General features: G+C 47.4%; 1 protein-coding gene across 3 annotated transcripts in view; it reads right to left on the reverse strand.

Annotated features, from left to right (window-relative positions):
* CRIP3 (cysteine rich protein 3) overlaps positions 1-14,878 on the reverse strand; it is a 56,522-nt gene that overhangs the window by 38,311 nt on the left and 3,333 nt on the right. For all 3 annotated transcript variants that reach the window (XM_063441569.1, XM_063441567.1, XM_063441568.1), the window contains exons 2-3: positions 4,364-4,458; positions 523-580 (exon numbers count right to left, since the gene is read on the reverse strand). In XM_063441569.1, the coding sequence (XP_063297639.1) occupies positions 523-580; positions 4,364-4,458 (153 nt within the window). The remainder of the gene's footprint in view (positions 1-522; positions 581-4,363; positions 4,459-14,878) is intronic.

Consider the following 14,878-nt stretch of genomic DNA (forward strand, 5'->3'; position numbering starts at 1 on the left):
AAAGCGTTGACGCGGTCCCCGCCGTGGTGGGAATCAGACCTGTCCGAGTCATGTCAGATGGAAGGAATGCAAGCTTGGCCTAGATACGTTATCTGGGATGGAAAGATGGAATGTGACAGGCTGAATGGACGTCATCTTATCAGAAATGGACATGTCTCCTGCATGGAATCGCTCCATTTATGGAACAGCGACTCACAACTCAACCCACTATGTACAGGAATATGCAGAGTAAAAGCAGCACCGGCGCAGGTTTTATTTAGGCCAATGGAGCTTTATTTTAATATAACAGGAATACATGCACTAATTAATAAGAATTTCACACAGAGACCAGCCATGGAATAGATCGATCGATGGTGGATTTATATGGAGAAGGTCACATTACTCTAAATAGAACAATCATGCAAAGTGGGTGTTGGCAGCAATTACATAGATAGCCAGAGAATCATGGGAAATGTAGTTCAGCAACATCTGGAGGGCCGGAGTTTGAGGACCCTTGCCATAGGGGATGAATAAACATTTTACCTTTTGGACCAAATAGGGCAGCGTAGCACGGTTTGTGGCAGTATGGACGTCCATCATGCTGGAAATACAAAACAACATATTAGCACATGTGGGCAGACAGAGCCGGGGGGGGGGGGGGGGGTTAAGCATTCTCATTCCCTGTGGGTTTTTATGGGGGATCTCATTTATATTCTGCTGCTTGTACCGAGCTGGTTGGGGAGGGGTAATGCTTGTACCACTATCAAAATGCTGCGTGTGTAGGGAAGCTATTAACACTTTAAATTGTGATTTCTCCTGCAAACATTGCAATTCACATAAACATTTTGGGAATTCTGTCTGCATTCCTAGTATTCAGCAGACGCATCAGGAATGTCCCACCATCTCCCCAGCCCAGAGATTGCCACTTCCTCTGCAAGATGAGGGCCAGTGCCCCTTAATCCCTTAAGGACCAAACTTCTGGAATAAAAGGGAATCATAACATGTCACACATGTCATGTGTCCTTAAGGGGTTAAGCCATTCTTACCGTGCCATCATATATCACAGGGTCCCCACAAACAGCACAGGGGGGCTGCAAACCCCCACATATCACACAGCCCTCCCTCCCCCCATACAGCACAGGGTGACTGCAACCCCCTAAACAAATCATACAGCCCTCCCCTCCACCCCCCATACAGCACAGGGGGGTTCACAGAGAGCTTTATTTCCCATTCATTATAGTGGCGGATGAAACGTTAGAGGAGAAACCTAGACTTACAGATGTAACACACAATGTCTGGATTGAGGGAGGGAGGGGTGGTGTTTTATTAAGTGACCCCACAGGAAACATTAGGTCATTAACACAGCAGTCATTGCTATACATAGCCTCCTGTCTGAGTGCTTCTGGGAAATGTCTACATCATACTATTACAGCCAGCTAGAGTGTCAGCTCCTGGGTACCCTCTCTGCATCATACTATTACAGCCAGCTAGAGTGTCAGCTCCTGGGTACCCTCTCTGCATCATACTATTACAGCCAGCTAGAGTGTCAGCTCCTGGGCACCCTCTCTGCATCATACTATTACAGCCAGCTAGAGTGTCAGCTCCTGGGTACCCTCTCTGCATCATACTATTACAGCCAGCTAGAGTGTCAGCTCCTGGGTACCCTCTCTGTATCATACTATTACAGCCAGCTAGAGTGTCAGCTCCTGGGTACCCTCTCTGCATCATACTATTACAGCCAGCTAGAGTGTCAGCTCCTGGGAACCCTCTCTGTATCATACTATTACAGCCAGCTAGAGTGTCAGCTCCTGGGTACCCTCTCTGTATCATACTATTACAGCCAGCTAGAGTGTCAGCTCCTGGGAACCCTCTCTGTATCATACTATTACAGCCAGCTAGAGTGTCAGCTCCTGGGAACCCTCTCTGTATCATACTGTTACAGCCAGCCAGAGTGTCAGCTCCTGGGTACCCTCTCTGTATCATACTATTACAGCCAGCTAGAGTGTCAGCTCCTGGGTACCCTCTCTGCATCATACTATTACAGCCAGCTAGAGTGTCAGCTCCTGGGAACCCTCTCTGTATCATACTATTACAGCCAGCTAGAGTGTCAGCTCCTGGGAACCCTCTCTGTATCATACTATTACAGCCAGCTAGAGTGTCAGCTCCTGGGTACCCTCTCTGTATAATACTATTACAGCCAGCTAGAGTGTCAGCTCCTGGGAACCCTCTCTGTATCATACTATTACAGCCAGCCAGAGTGTCAGCTCCTGGGAACCCTCTCTGTATCATACTATTACAGCCAGCCAGAGTGTCAGCTCCTGGGTACCCTCTCTGTATCATACTATTACAGCCAGCTAGAGTGTCAGCTCCTGGGTACCCTCTCTGTATCATACTATTACAGCCAGCTAGAGTGTCAGCTCCTGGGAACCCTCTCTGTATCATACTATTACAGCCAGCTAGAGTGTCAGCTCCTGGGTACCCTCTCTGTATCATACTATTACAGCCAGCTAGAGTGTCAGCTCCTGGGTACCCTCTCTGTATCATACTATTACAGCCAGCTAGAGTGTCAGCTCCTGGGTACCCTCTCTGTATCATACTATTACAGCCAGCCAGAGTGTCAGCTCCTGGGAACCCTCTCTGTATCATACTATTACAGCCAGCTAGAGTGTCAGCTCCTGGGTACCCTCTCTGTATCATACTATTACAGCCAGCTAGAGTGTCAGCTCCTGGGCACCCTCTCTGCATCATACTATTACAGCCAGCTAGAGTGTCAGCTCCTGGGCACCCTCTCTGCATCATACTATTACAGCCAGCTAGAGTGTCAGCTCCTGGGAACCCTCTCTGTATCATACTATTACAGCCAGCTAGAGTGTCAGCTCCTGGGTACCCTCTCTGCATCATACTATTACAGCCAGCTAGAGTGTCAGCTCCTGGGCACCCTCTCTGCATCATACTATTACAGCCAGCTAGAGTGTCAGCTCCTGGGTACCCTCTCTGTATCATACTATTACAGCCAGCTAGAGTGTCAGCTCCTGGGTACCCTCTCTGTATCATACTATTACAGCCAGCCAGAGTGTCAGCTCCTGGGAACCCTCTCTGTATCATACTATTACAGCCAGCTAGAGTGTCAGCTCCTGGGTACCCTCTCTGTATCATACTATTACAGCCAGCTAGAGTGTCAGCTCCTGGGTACCCTCTCTGCATCATACTATTACAGCCAGCTAGAGTGTCAGCTCCTGGGCACCCTCTCTGCATCATACTATTACAGCCAGCCAGAGTGTCAGCTCCTGGGTACCCTCTCTGTATCATACTATTACAGCCAGCTAGAGTGTCAGCTCCTGGGTACCCTCTCTGCATCATACTATTACAGCCAGCTAGAGTGTCAGCTCCTGGGCACCCTCTCTGCATCATACTATTACAGCCAGCCAGAGTGTCAGCTCCTGGGTACCCTCTCTGTATCATACTATTACAGCCAGCTAGAGTGTCAGCTCCTGGGTACCCTCTCTGCATCATACTATTACAGCCAGCTAGAGTGTCAGCTCCTGGGCACCCTCTCTGCATCATACTATTACAGCCAGCCAGAGTGTCAGCTCCTGGGCAGCCTCTACAATATATGTAAAAGAAGGAATGCCGAAGCTCTAAATTCCTAAAGGGCTCTTTCAGTAACCCTTCGCTCCCCTGCTGGAGTTTTTATTTCTCGACAGACACAGAGTTTGGATGCGGTTTGTCATTCCTCACAATCCCATTTCATCATTAAAGCAGCTTTTGTTGTGTCTGTGGAGAACGCGGTGTCTAGTTATTAGACAGGTATAAACACGCTGTTCAATGCAGACATACAATAGATCGGCAGACTGAAATGTTCCCAGGCTCCTTCTACACAGTCACCCGCACCCCATGGGTTATGTAAGCTCCAACACGGAGCCTCGCTTCTATAAACAAACCCAATACAGAAAATCAAAAAGGCTCTGACTGCATCTTTATTCATACAGCACAGATAATGGCAAGTACAGGATGGTGGGAATTGTAGTGCAAAAATGGGATAAGAAAAGATAAATGTAAGCAACACCCCAGCCTTCCCTAAATCTACCAATAACCAAATACCGTAGCAGTGTACAATGGGATAGGGCGATATGTCAATCTGTACATCGTATCGTTTATCAGAATAAAACCTGATTGAGCTAGTAGAAATGGTTGTCAGAAAGAGGTAGTGGATGCATGGCAGAGATATCAAGTAGAGGTGACAATGACACAATAAGTTCCACTCTGTAATGCCAGCACAGAATATAAGGGCAGACAGCGGGCACGCAGATTCAGTTTAGCATAAAAAGGAATTCTATATAAACCTCCAGCTTAGCTTTCCTTACCTCGCCGGTGGGTATCTTACCTCTGCATGCCCGCCCGCACACAGGATTTTGTTACACAGTTCACATTTCAAGCAGAAGCGATGCCAATTCTTTCCCAAGGAGCTGACCTTCTCAGCTGAATGGAAACAGAGACAAAACGTTCAGTTATTTCCAGGGAACGCAACAAATTAACCCCCTAATAATAGACCGTCTGAATATTACAACCGCAGGAGAAACATACGCATCTCAGTGCTGCCAGGACCCAATATCGTATAAACATATCTGGCTGCTACGTTGTCAGTATCTAGAATATACTATATATCGTGTCCCTTATTACATGGAGAGTTCCTGTCTGTCAGTATAGAATATAAACTACTTATAACATTCCCATCGTGTTCCTTTATTACAGGGAGAGTTCCTGTCTGTCAGTATAGAATATAAACTACTTATAACATTCTCATCGTGTTCCTTTATTACAGGGAGAGTTCCTGTCTGTCAGTATAGAATATAAACTACTTATAACGTTCCCATCGTGTCCCTTTATTACAGGGAGAGTTCCCGTCTGTCAGTATAGAATATAAACTACTTATAACATTCCCATCGTGTCCCTTATTACAGGGAGAGTTACCGTCTGTCAGTATAGAATATAAACTACTTATAACGTTCCCATCGTGTCCCTTTATTACAGGGAGAGTTCCCGTCTGTCAGTATAGAATATAAACTACTTATAACATTCCCATCGTGTCCCTTATTACAGGGAGAGTTACCGTCTGTCAGTATAGAATATAAACTACTTATAACGTTGCCATCGTGTCCCTTTATTACAGGGAGAGTTACCGTCTGTCAGTATAGAATATAAACTACTTATAACATTCCCATCGTATCCCTTTATTACAGGGAGAGTTCCCGTCTGTCAGTATAGAATATAAACTACTTATAATGTTCCCATCGTGTCCCTTTATTACAGGGAGAGTTCCTGTCTGTCAGTATAGAATATAAACTACTTATAACATTCCCATCGTATCCCTTTATTACAGGGAGAGTTCCCGTCTGTCAGTATAGAATATAAACTACTTGTAACATTCCCATCGTGTCCCTTTATTACAGGGAGAGTTCCCGTCTGTCAGTATAGAATATAAACTACTTATAACATTCCCATCGTGTCGCTTTATTACAGGGAGAGTTACCGTCTGTCAGTATAGAATATAAACTACTTATAACGTTCCCATCGTGTCCCTTTATTACAGGGAGAGTTCCCGTCTTTCAGTATAGAATATAAACTACTTATAACGTTCCCATCGTGTCCCTTTATTACAGGGAGAGTTCCTGGCTGTCAGTATAGAATATAAACTACTTATAACATTCCCATCGTGTCCCTTATTACAGGGAGAGTTACCGTCTGTCAGTATAGAATATAAACTACTTATAACGTTCCCATCGTATCCCTTTATTACAGGGAGAGTTCCTGTCTGTCAGTATAGAATATAAACTACTTATAACGTTCCCATCGTGTTCCTTTATTACAGGGAGAGTTCCCGGCTGTCAGTATAGAATATAAACTACTTATAACATTCCCATCGTGTTCCTTTATTACAGGGAGAGTTCCTGTCTGTCAGTATAGAATATAAACTACTTATAACGTTCCCATCGTATCCCTTTATTACAGGGAGAGTTCCCGGCTGTCAGTATAGAATATAAACTACTTATAACATTCCCATCGTATCCCTTTATTACAGGGAGAGTTCCCGTCTTTCATTATAGAATATAAACTACTTATAACGTTCCCATCGTATCCCTTTATTACAGGGAGAGTTCCCGGCTGTCAGTATAGAATATAAACTACTTATAACGTTCCCATCGTATCCCTTTATTACAGGGAGAGTTCCTGTCTGTCAGTATAGAATATAAACTACTTATAACGTTCCCATCGTGTTCCTTTATTACAGGGAGAGTTCCCGGCTGTCAGTATAGAATATAAACTACTTATAACATTCCCATCGTGTCCCTTTATTACAGGGAGAGTTCCTGTCTGTCAGTATAGACTTATAACATTCCCATCGTGTCCCATTATTACAGCGAGCGTTCCCGTCAGTCATTATAGAATATAAACATTCCCACTGTATTGTAGCGGACTAGACCCTGTGCCAGAGTCTGCCCCAGTTTCCTGGAGGGGACTGCTTGCTCGCCTCCTGCCCTGTGATTATGGTCCCTGGGAGATTTGGCCCTTCAAGTGCAATGTGGCGAAACCGACCTCGCTACGTGTCCTTGGAGGGGGCTGCTTGCCCGCCTCTTGCCTTTGGACTATGGACCAGACTTTATGTGAATGTGATACCCCAGATAGCTATACCATGGAGCCTATTCATATAATGAAAGACTATGGGAAAGACTTTAGCTCCATGGCAATTGTACTGTGTGAATAGGATCTGCGCGCTATTCGGTAGTTTTGTGCGCTCAGATCCCAGCTATCTGGAGATATGTGAAATGTCTGTGTGTTATGGATAAAAAGTAACTTTCTGTATTTTAAAGTGTTTTATGTCTTTCTGTAACCATGTGGTTAATGGAGTCTGTCTCTGTGCTGGAGATAATTGGATTACTTCTCCAGCACAGAGAAGGCTCTGTAAAAACCGGTCTGAGCTGGAAAGCTAGGGGTTTTAAAAGATACTTTACTAACTTTTGAACCCCTGGTCTGATCCATGCCATTTTTTAATATGTTGCTCCCCTGAATGGATTGATTGTGGCTATGTATTTTCATGTGAATGTGATGTATGGTTTTAGATTTATGAAAGTTGTGTAAAAAGTATATTTTAAACTGTATGCATAATGGGATTATGTGTCACACTAAGGGGAGGGGATGTGTGGGTTGCACCCGTGACACTATTGGTCATTTTATGCCTCCCCCTGGGTGTGGCCTGTATGTGTGAGATGGAAATAAAAGCCAGGCTGGATGAGCCAGTCCAGAGTTCCTGTTTTACCCTCAAAGTGAAGTGTCGTCTCATTATTGGGGGAAGGATTTATTGCATGCTGTTCCAGTTTGACTGCTAGGAGTGCAAACCTATTCGTATGGTTCCTATTCAACTGTCTACAGCATTCAGAGGCTTGAGAGGATTCAGATGCTTCTCTGATTCGGTGATTGTGGTGTCGGCTAGAGTGCTTGGAGGCCTCAGGAAGCGCTAGGAGCATCCTTTAACGGAGGTACTCAGTCGGGGTACCAGGCGATCCGTTACATTGGTGGCAAGCGGTGGGATGGCGTCCTAGCGCGAGGTAGAGCAGCTCGGAGACACAGTTCGTTGGGATTTACAAAGTAAGGGTGACGCTAGTGTTCATACAGCGTCCCTGTTTACATAAAGATTTGGGAAAATGGGGTTCGTAGACCCCTGGGCAACACACACACCTGAGGAAGAGAGTGAACTAGAATGGAGAGATAATGCCCGGAAAGAATTATGGTACGATGCCCTGGAGGAAGTCCAGTATCAATGGCAGCAGCGTCTTCCTGGTGTCGCATACCAGTTGGAGGAACAAATGGCCTGGCGGATGCCGCTTCTGGGAGACCAACCCGGAGGGCAGCGGGTAAGACAACTTGAGTACCTGGTGGAAAGGGAACTGAGCCTGGACGCCTCATACCGGGCACTGTGGTGGTGCACCATCCAGCCAGAGACGTGGAGGGCAGAGGGCATCCAGCCGGAGGGGGAGAACTGCACTAGCCGTGGCCTGTTGTGGAAAGCCTTAGCGGAAGACGTCGACTTCGGCAGTCCAGCAGAGTCACGGTACTGGGCTATCTTTCATTACCGAGGTGAGATGATACAGGGCCCGAGATCTATTGGACTGGGAGAAAACCTCCGCCGTTTCGCTGCCATGGAACGAGAGCTGGAGATGGACTATGTAGAACTATTAAATTCCTGCCAGCCGCAGAGCAGGGACGCAGACCGGGAAAACTGGGTGGCAGACCCAGACCTGCTAGCCTACAGCTGGGAAAACGTGGCCGAGGTACCCCCTGCTTCACTACCAGCTGCAGAAGTGGGGGACCTCATAGAGAGACCCACAGATGGCAGGTGGAGATGAGACCGAGATCTCTCTACCGGCCCTACAGGGATGCTGGGCAGTCGGCCCAGATCCCCAGCGGCAGTGTGTGTTACAGGGGGCTGAAGGTGCCATCCTTGCTCCCCAGCGGCAGCCTAGCACACTAAGGGGAGACAGTAAGCCCCACAACAGTGCAGATGGGACCGTAGTCTCTGCACCTACACCACTGGGGATAGGGACAGTCTGTCCTGGTCCCCAACAGCAAGACAAAGTATTGGAAGGGGAGACAGTCGTTTTTCCCCTACAACAAGAGAGGGTGTCGCAGGGAGAGGAGCCTGTTACCCCCTCTCCCCAGCGGCAGTCTAAGGTTCAGGGAGAGGAGCCTGTTACCCCCTCTCCCCAGCAGCTGAAAGTGTGTAAGGGAGAGGAGTTGGTTACCCCCTCTCCCCAGCGGCAGTTTAGCACACCAAGGGGAGACACTAAGCCCCTCACCAGCGCAGATGGGACCGTGGTCTCTGCGCCCAAGTTACAGGGAGCTGAAGGGGCCGTCCTCCCTCCCCAGTGGCAGTGTGATTTGTTGGGAATTGGGAGCCCAGTCTCCATTCCCCAGTGGCAGAGTATACAGCAGGGAATGGAGAGCCCAGCCTCCTTTCCCCAACAGCAGGACTCTGTGTTGGGAGGAGAGACAGTCGGTCTCCCTCCGCAGAGACTGGAAGTATGTATGGGAGAGGAGATTGTTACCACCTCTCCCCAGCGGCAGATTATTAATGAACAGGGAATAGAGAGCCCAGTCTCCATTCCCCAGCGGCAGAGTGTTCTAATGGGAGAGGAGCTGGTTACCACCTCTCCCCAGCGGCAGCTTAATGTACCAGGGGGAGACTGTAAGGGGGACACTTCCAGCACAGGGGGTAGGGATGGTCGGTCCTGCACCCCCCCCCCCCCCCCCCCACGACAGGGCTGTTTAGCCAAAGGGGAGACAGTCGGTCTCCAGCAGAAGAGCGGTGTATTTAAAGGGGAGACAGTCGGTCTCCAGCAACCAGGCTTCAACCCGACTACTCCCGTGGTAGTGCTGGCATCCGGGCAGAGTACCGCTGGTCTCTGCCCACTCAGCAACCCACCAAGGCAGCCTACCAGTCCCCCACACAGCCATGGTGAGGCACCTGAACATGGACCAATTTCTCCTCTACCCAGGTGTAGTAACCAGTTATTGTGGGTGGGCTGTACTGCCGTTTCTGTTTTGTGGGTGGGTTGCTGGACTAACCAGGGCACTGACCGGCAGGAGGTCAGATACCCTGTTAGTCTATTTGGAAAAGGGGAGAAGTGTGGCGAAACCGACCTCGCTACGTGTCCTTGGAGGGGGCTGCTTGCCCGCCTCTTGCCTTTGGACTATGGACCAGACTTTATGTGAATGTGATACCCCAGATAGCTATACCATGGAGCCTATTCATATAATGAAAGACTATGGGAAAGACTTTAGCTCCATGGCAATTGTACTGTGTGAATAGGATCTGCGCGCTATTCGGTAGTTTTGTGCGCTCAGATCCCAGCTATCTGGAGATATGTGAAATGTCTGTGTGTTATGGATAAAAAGTAACTTTCTGTATTTTAAAGTGTTTTATGTCTTTCTGTAACCATGTGGTTAATGGAGTCTGTCTCTGTGCTGGAGATAATTGGATTACTTCTCCAGCACAGAGAAGGCTCTAAAAACCGGTCTGAGCTGGAAAGCTAGGGGTTTTAAAAGATACTTTACTAACTTTTGAACCCCTGGTCTGATCCATGCCATTTTTTAATATGTTGTTCCCCTGAATGGATTGATTGTGGCTATGTATTTTTATGTGAATGTGATGTATGGTTTTAGATTTATGAAAGTTGTGTAAAAAGTAGATTTTAAACTGTATGCATAATGGGATTATGTGTCACACTAAGGGGAGGGGATGTGTGGGTTGCACCCGTGACACTATTGGTCATTTTATGCCTCCCCCTGGGTGTGGCCTGTATGTGTGAGATGGAAATAAAAGCCAGGCTGGATGAGCCAGTCCAGAGTTCCTGTTTTACCCTCAAAGTGAAGTGTCGTCTCATTATTGGGGGAGGATTTATTGCATGCTGTTCCAGTTTGACTGCTAGGAGTGCAAACCTATTCGTATGGTTCCTATTCAACTGTCTACAGCATTCAGAGGCTTGAGAGGATTCATATGCTTCTCTGATTCGGTGATTGTGGTGTCGGCTAGAGTGCTTGGAGGCCTCAGGAAGCGCTAGGAGCATCCTTTAACGGAGGTACTCAGTCGGGGTACCAGGCGATCCGTTACATGCAACATTTGGGCACAATGGATTTTTGTATGCTGTTTCTGGCCCTTTAAATACTTAGTGTTTGTACTTTTAAATTGGCACTTTGAATGCGGTGGAAGTCGTTGAAGTGGCCGCCATTTCGGGACTTCGACACGTGTTCGCGGTCATCTTAATTCCCGAACAACAGTGTTTTGCCGTCGAGTGTCTGGAACTAAAATCGGACACTCAAGAAGGCAAACACAGCTGAGACCTCCATAACAACAGGAATTCGTGCCAAAACTACCGAACGGCCCGCCGTTCGGTAGAAAGACTAAGTTAACTATGGGGATTCATACGAACTTCAGCATATCCATGGATGTCAAGCCGTTCGGGACTTTTATTACACGAACAGAGACCAACCGCAAGGCCAATACTTATGGAACTGTTTTCGGCTATTTTGCCTGTGCGGTCGGTCAAAACTTCAAAGTCCCATAACTCCCGAACCCTTTATCTGAATGGGCTTATTTTTACATATGTTGTTCCCCCAGATTAGGGCTATCTGGGGATACTGAATTTATGGATGTACCCCAAGTATTTGGGGTACATCCAAAACTCGTGTAAAAATGTGTGTATATTAATTGTGTTAACTGTTTATCTTAGGGGAGGGAATGTGTGGGTTGTACTGTTATGTGATTGGTTACTTTGTACCTCCCTGTGGGTGTGCTCTGTATGTGCAAGACCGTAATAAAAACCAGGCTGGAGTGCCAATTTGGAGTGCCGTCTCTTATTGGGGGAATCTGCTACAAGGGATTGCTATGCTTGACATATTCCCTTGCTGAATCACTGCTAAGCTCTTCTTCTGCTTGTTCCTGTCTTGGTCTCTGGAGGAGTCTACGGTGGTTATGGTGTCTACTGCAGTGCTTGGAGTCCTCAGGAAACGCTAGGAGCATCCTTTAATGGAGGTACCCAGTCGGGGTGCCAGGCGATCCGTTACCCGTATCCCTTTATTACATGGAGAGTTCCCGTCTGTCAGTATAGAACAGGGGTAGGCAACCTAAGGCACTAGTGCCATGCACGGCACTCAAGGCTGCTACAGCCAAATAGGCTCTGGTCTATCAGGAGTCCCAGTAAAACTTCAGATATCTGCTAATACGAAGAGGTGGTGAAGGACAATCCTTAATTTATGCATTGCAGCATGTAGCGGATTGGTACCGGGCTGTCCCACAACATGTATGAGAATAATTGTATTTGGTCATATTGCTGGTTTAATGTGTGTGAACATGTATAGAAATCATGGTATCCGGTTATATGGACAGTTGAATGTATGTAAAGAACTGTATTCCTCTAGTTGTTCGGTAGAATCATTCATATAAAACAAGGGAATGAAACTACCGAACAACCAGACCACCCTGTGTAAAGTGTGCCTTCAATTACCGTTTGCAACAATGTTGCAAACGGGTAACTACCTATTCGTGCAGTGTGGTTTTTGTCCTCTGGGTGGCCGCCATTCGGGATACGAACACGTGGCGGCGGCCATCTTAAACTGCCGAACAGCGGTGTTTTGCCGTCGAGTGTCTGGAACCGAAATCGGACACTTGACTAGGCAACCACCGCTGAGACCTCCAGACTCCTAATACTTCGTGGGGAAACTACCGAACGGCCCGCCGTTCGGTAGGAAGAACCCCACGAACTAGGGGATTCATCCGACTCCCCGTCAGGCCACTTAACAGCAATATTTCACCCATTTGTATTCGCCTGTTTATGACCGACCGCAGGGCCAAAATGCATGGAACTGTTTTCGGATACTTTACCTCTGCGGTCGGTCCAAACTTCAAAGTCCCATAACTCCCGAACGCTTTATCCGAATGGGCTGATTTTAAAGTATGTTGGTCCCCCAGAATAGAGCTATCTGGGGATATTAGATTTGTGGATGTACCCCAAGTATTTAGGGTACATCCAAAACTCGGGGAAAACTATGTACCTGCTAAGGGGATTATGATGCTAGAGGAGGGGAGGAGATCTGTGGGAGGTTACTGCTTGTAGATTGGATAATGTCTTAAGTGATAGAACCTCCTCCCTTGCATGGGAGAGGGCTTTATAAGGAACTGTGAAATAAAGCTTGTCAGTTCTACTCCTGAAACTGTGTGTCGTCCAGTTATTGGGATTGCGATGGGGATATTGCTGTATTACTCTACCTGCTAGAAACCTTGCCTGTGGACTGATCATCACCTTGTTCCTGAGCCTCACTGGGATCTCTAGTGGAGAATAGCTGTGCAAGATCGGCTCTCCGCTGCACAGCACATAGAGGAAGTGATCTCAGATCTGTAGTAGAGCAGCCTGCAGCTGCTGTTGCAGCTCCTGTCCTTGACCTGTACCTGGCCAGCCTGGCCCCCACTGGAACCCAGGGAAGTCACTAACACTGCTAGATATACACAGAAATGCAGAATAACCCTCCCCTCATACAAATAATACGAACAGCCCACAAACAAACATACACACAATCCGCACAAATGTAACCCGCTAACAATCCACATACATGCACACAAACCCACATGCAGCCTCTAACATGCAATACACCAAACAGCCCCCCCCCCCACACACACACACACACACAATTCCACAAGCAGCCCCCATACACAGCCCACATTCATAAGTATCATACACGATACCATAAACTACTAATGAACATATACAATATAATAGCTCCTATACGCACAAATACAACAATACAAAGCAATCACAGTAAATATAACAAGCAGAATACGGCAGCATACACACCTCAATTTATAAAAAAAGGACCGGCACGCTACGGGACATCACACTCCTATATCGGCACAGTGCTGCTAAAAGGTTGCCTACCCCTGGTATAGAATATAAACTTCTGATAACATCCCCATTGTGTCCCTTTATTACATTTTCACATTTAGTTGCGCGGAGTTCCCGCGACTGTCCGTGTTACACTGGTTATTTTAAGAATTTGGTCACATTTACGTATTCTTCCAGAAATGTTAGCCAGTTGACCCACTTTGATGTAACATACCTGGACTGCATGAATAAGCAATACGAAACAAGAATATACAGTGCAACTTTATAGTCCCTAACACAGCCTCGCCATACAAGCCACGATCATGGCTGCAATACAGCACAAGTTAGCAATTTCTGGTATCTCCTGGCAAACTACTCAGATCCATCGGTCCACCCACCATACATCAGAGGAAAACTCAAGATGGCCACCAATCACCCCACCAGCTCAGAGCCCGCCAACCACTCTGCCTCCAGCTGGCCACCAACCACCCTTTGATGTCAGACCCGGCTCCAACTGGCCACCACCCACCCCGCCAGCTCAGAGCGTCCCAACTGACCCTCCAAGTAACAGCCCATCTCCAGCTAGCCACCAATCACCCTGCCAGCTCAGAGCACGCCAGGTAACAGCCCACCTCCAGCTGGCCACCAACTACCCTGCCATGTCAGAGCCCACCAACATCCCTGCCAGCTCAGAGCCCGCCTCCTGCTGGCCAACCACCCTGCCAGCTCAGAGCCCGCCTCCAGCTGTCCACCAACTACCCTGCCATGTCAGAGCCCGCCAACATCCCTGCCAGCTCAGAGCCCGCCTCCTGCTGGCCAACCACCCTGCCAGCTCAGAGCCCGCCTCCAGCTGTCCACCAACCACCCTGCCAGCTCAGAGCCCGCCTCCAGCTGGCCACCAACCAAAACTCATTAAACATATTTTAACAGAGAATAAGAAGCACATTATTTATGCTGTTTAAAAATTGTTTCCAAGAAATGTGAAAGGTAAAACAGATAAGGGGTTGTTTGCTGCAGTCGAAGGGCATTGGAGGAGAAGAAACATTTACGGTTGTGTTTTTTCCCCCCTCTCTTTATGTCCTCTGTACTGACTGCGAGCTGCCGTATAATGATTGATGGAGGCACCCAGTTCTAACTGGACACACCTTGCCAAGCATACAGGTAATAGAAAGGGGGCTTTCAGTCACACATTCGCTCTAAACATAGAAAAACATGCAGACTCAGCTGTTTACAGAAACATTAGGTCAGTTGGGGACGAGTTAAACCTGGTATAACACCATTAAATAAACCATTGAAAAATCACCTAGAACTTGGATTAACCTTCTTCCCATTCATGCACTTTTCTTTCAAATGGATGTATTAAAATCCAATTTAAACAAGTCACAGCTGTGCCTTGAATTACTGCACAGCAGGTTCCAAAAACTGTAAACCAAGCAGCGTATAAAGGGACAGTTTACAGAGCAGTTCCA

The sequence above is a fragment of the Pelobates fuscus genome, chromosome 2 (genome assembly GCF_036172605.1).
Source record: "Pelobates fuscus isolate aPelFus1 chromosome 2, aPelFus1.pri, whole genome shotgun sequence".
Taxonomy (NCBI): domain Eukaryota; kingdom Metazoa; phylum Chordata; class Amphibia; order Anura; family Pelobatidae; genus Pelobates; species Pelobates fuscus.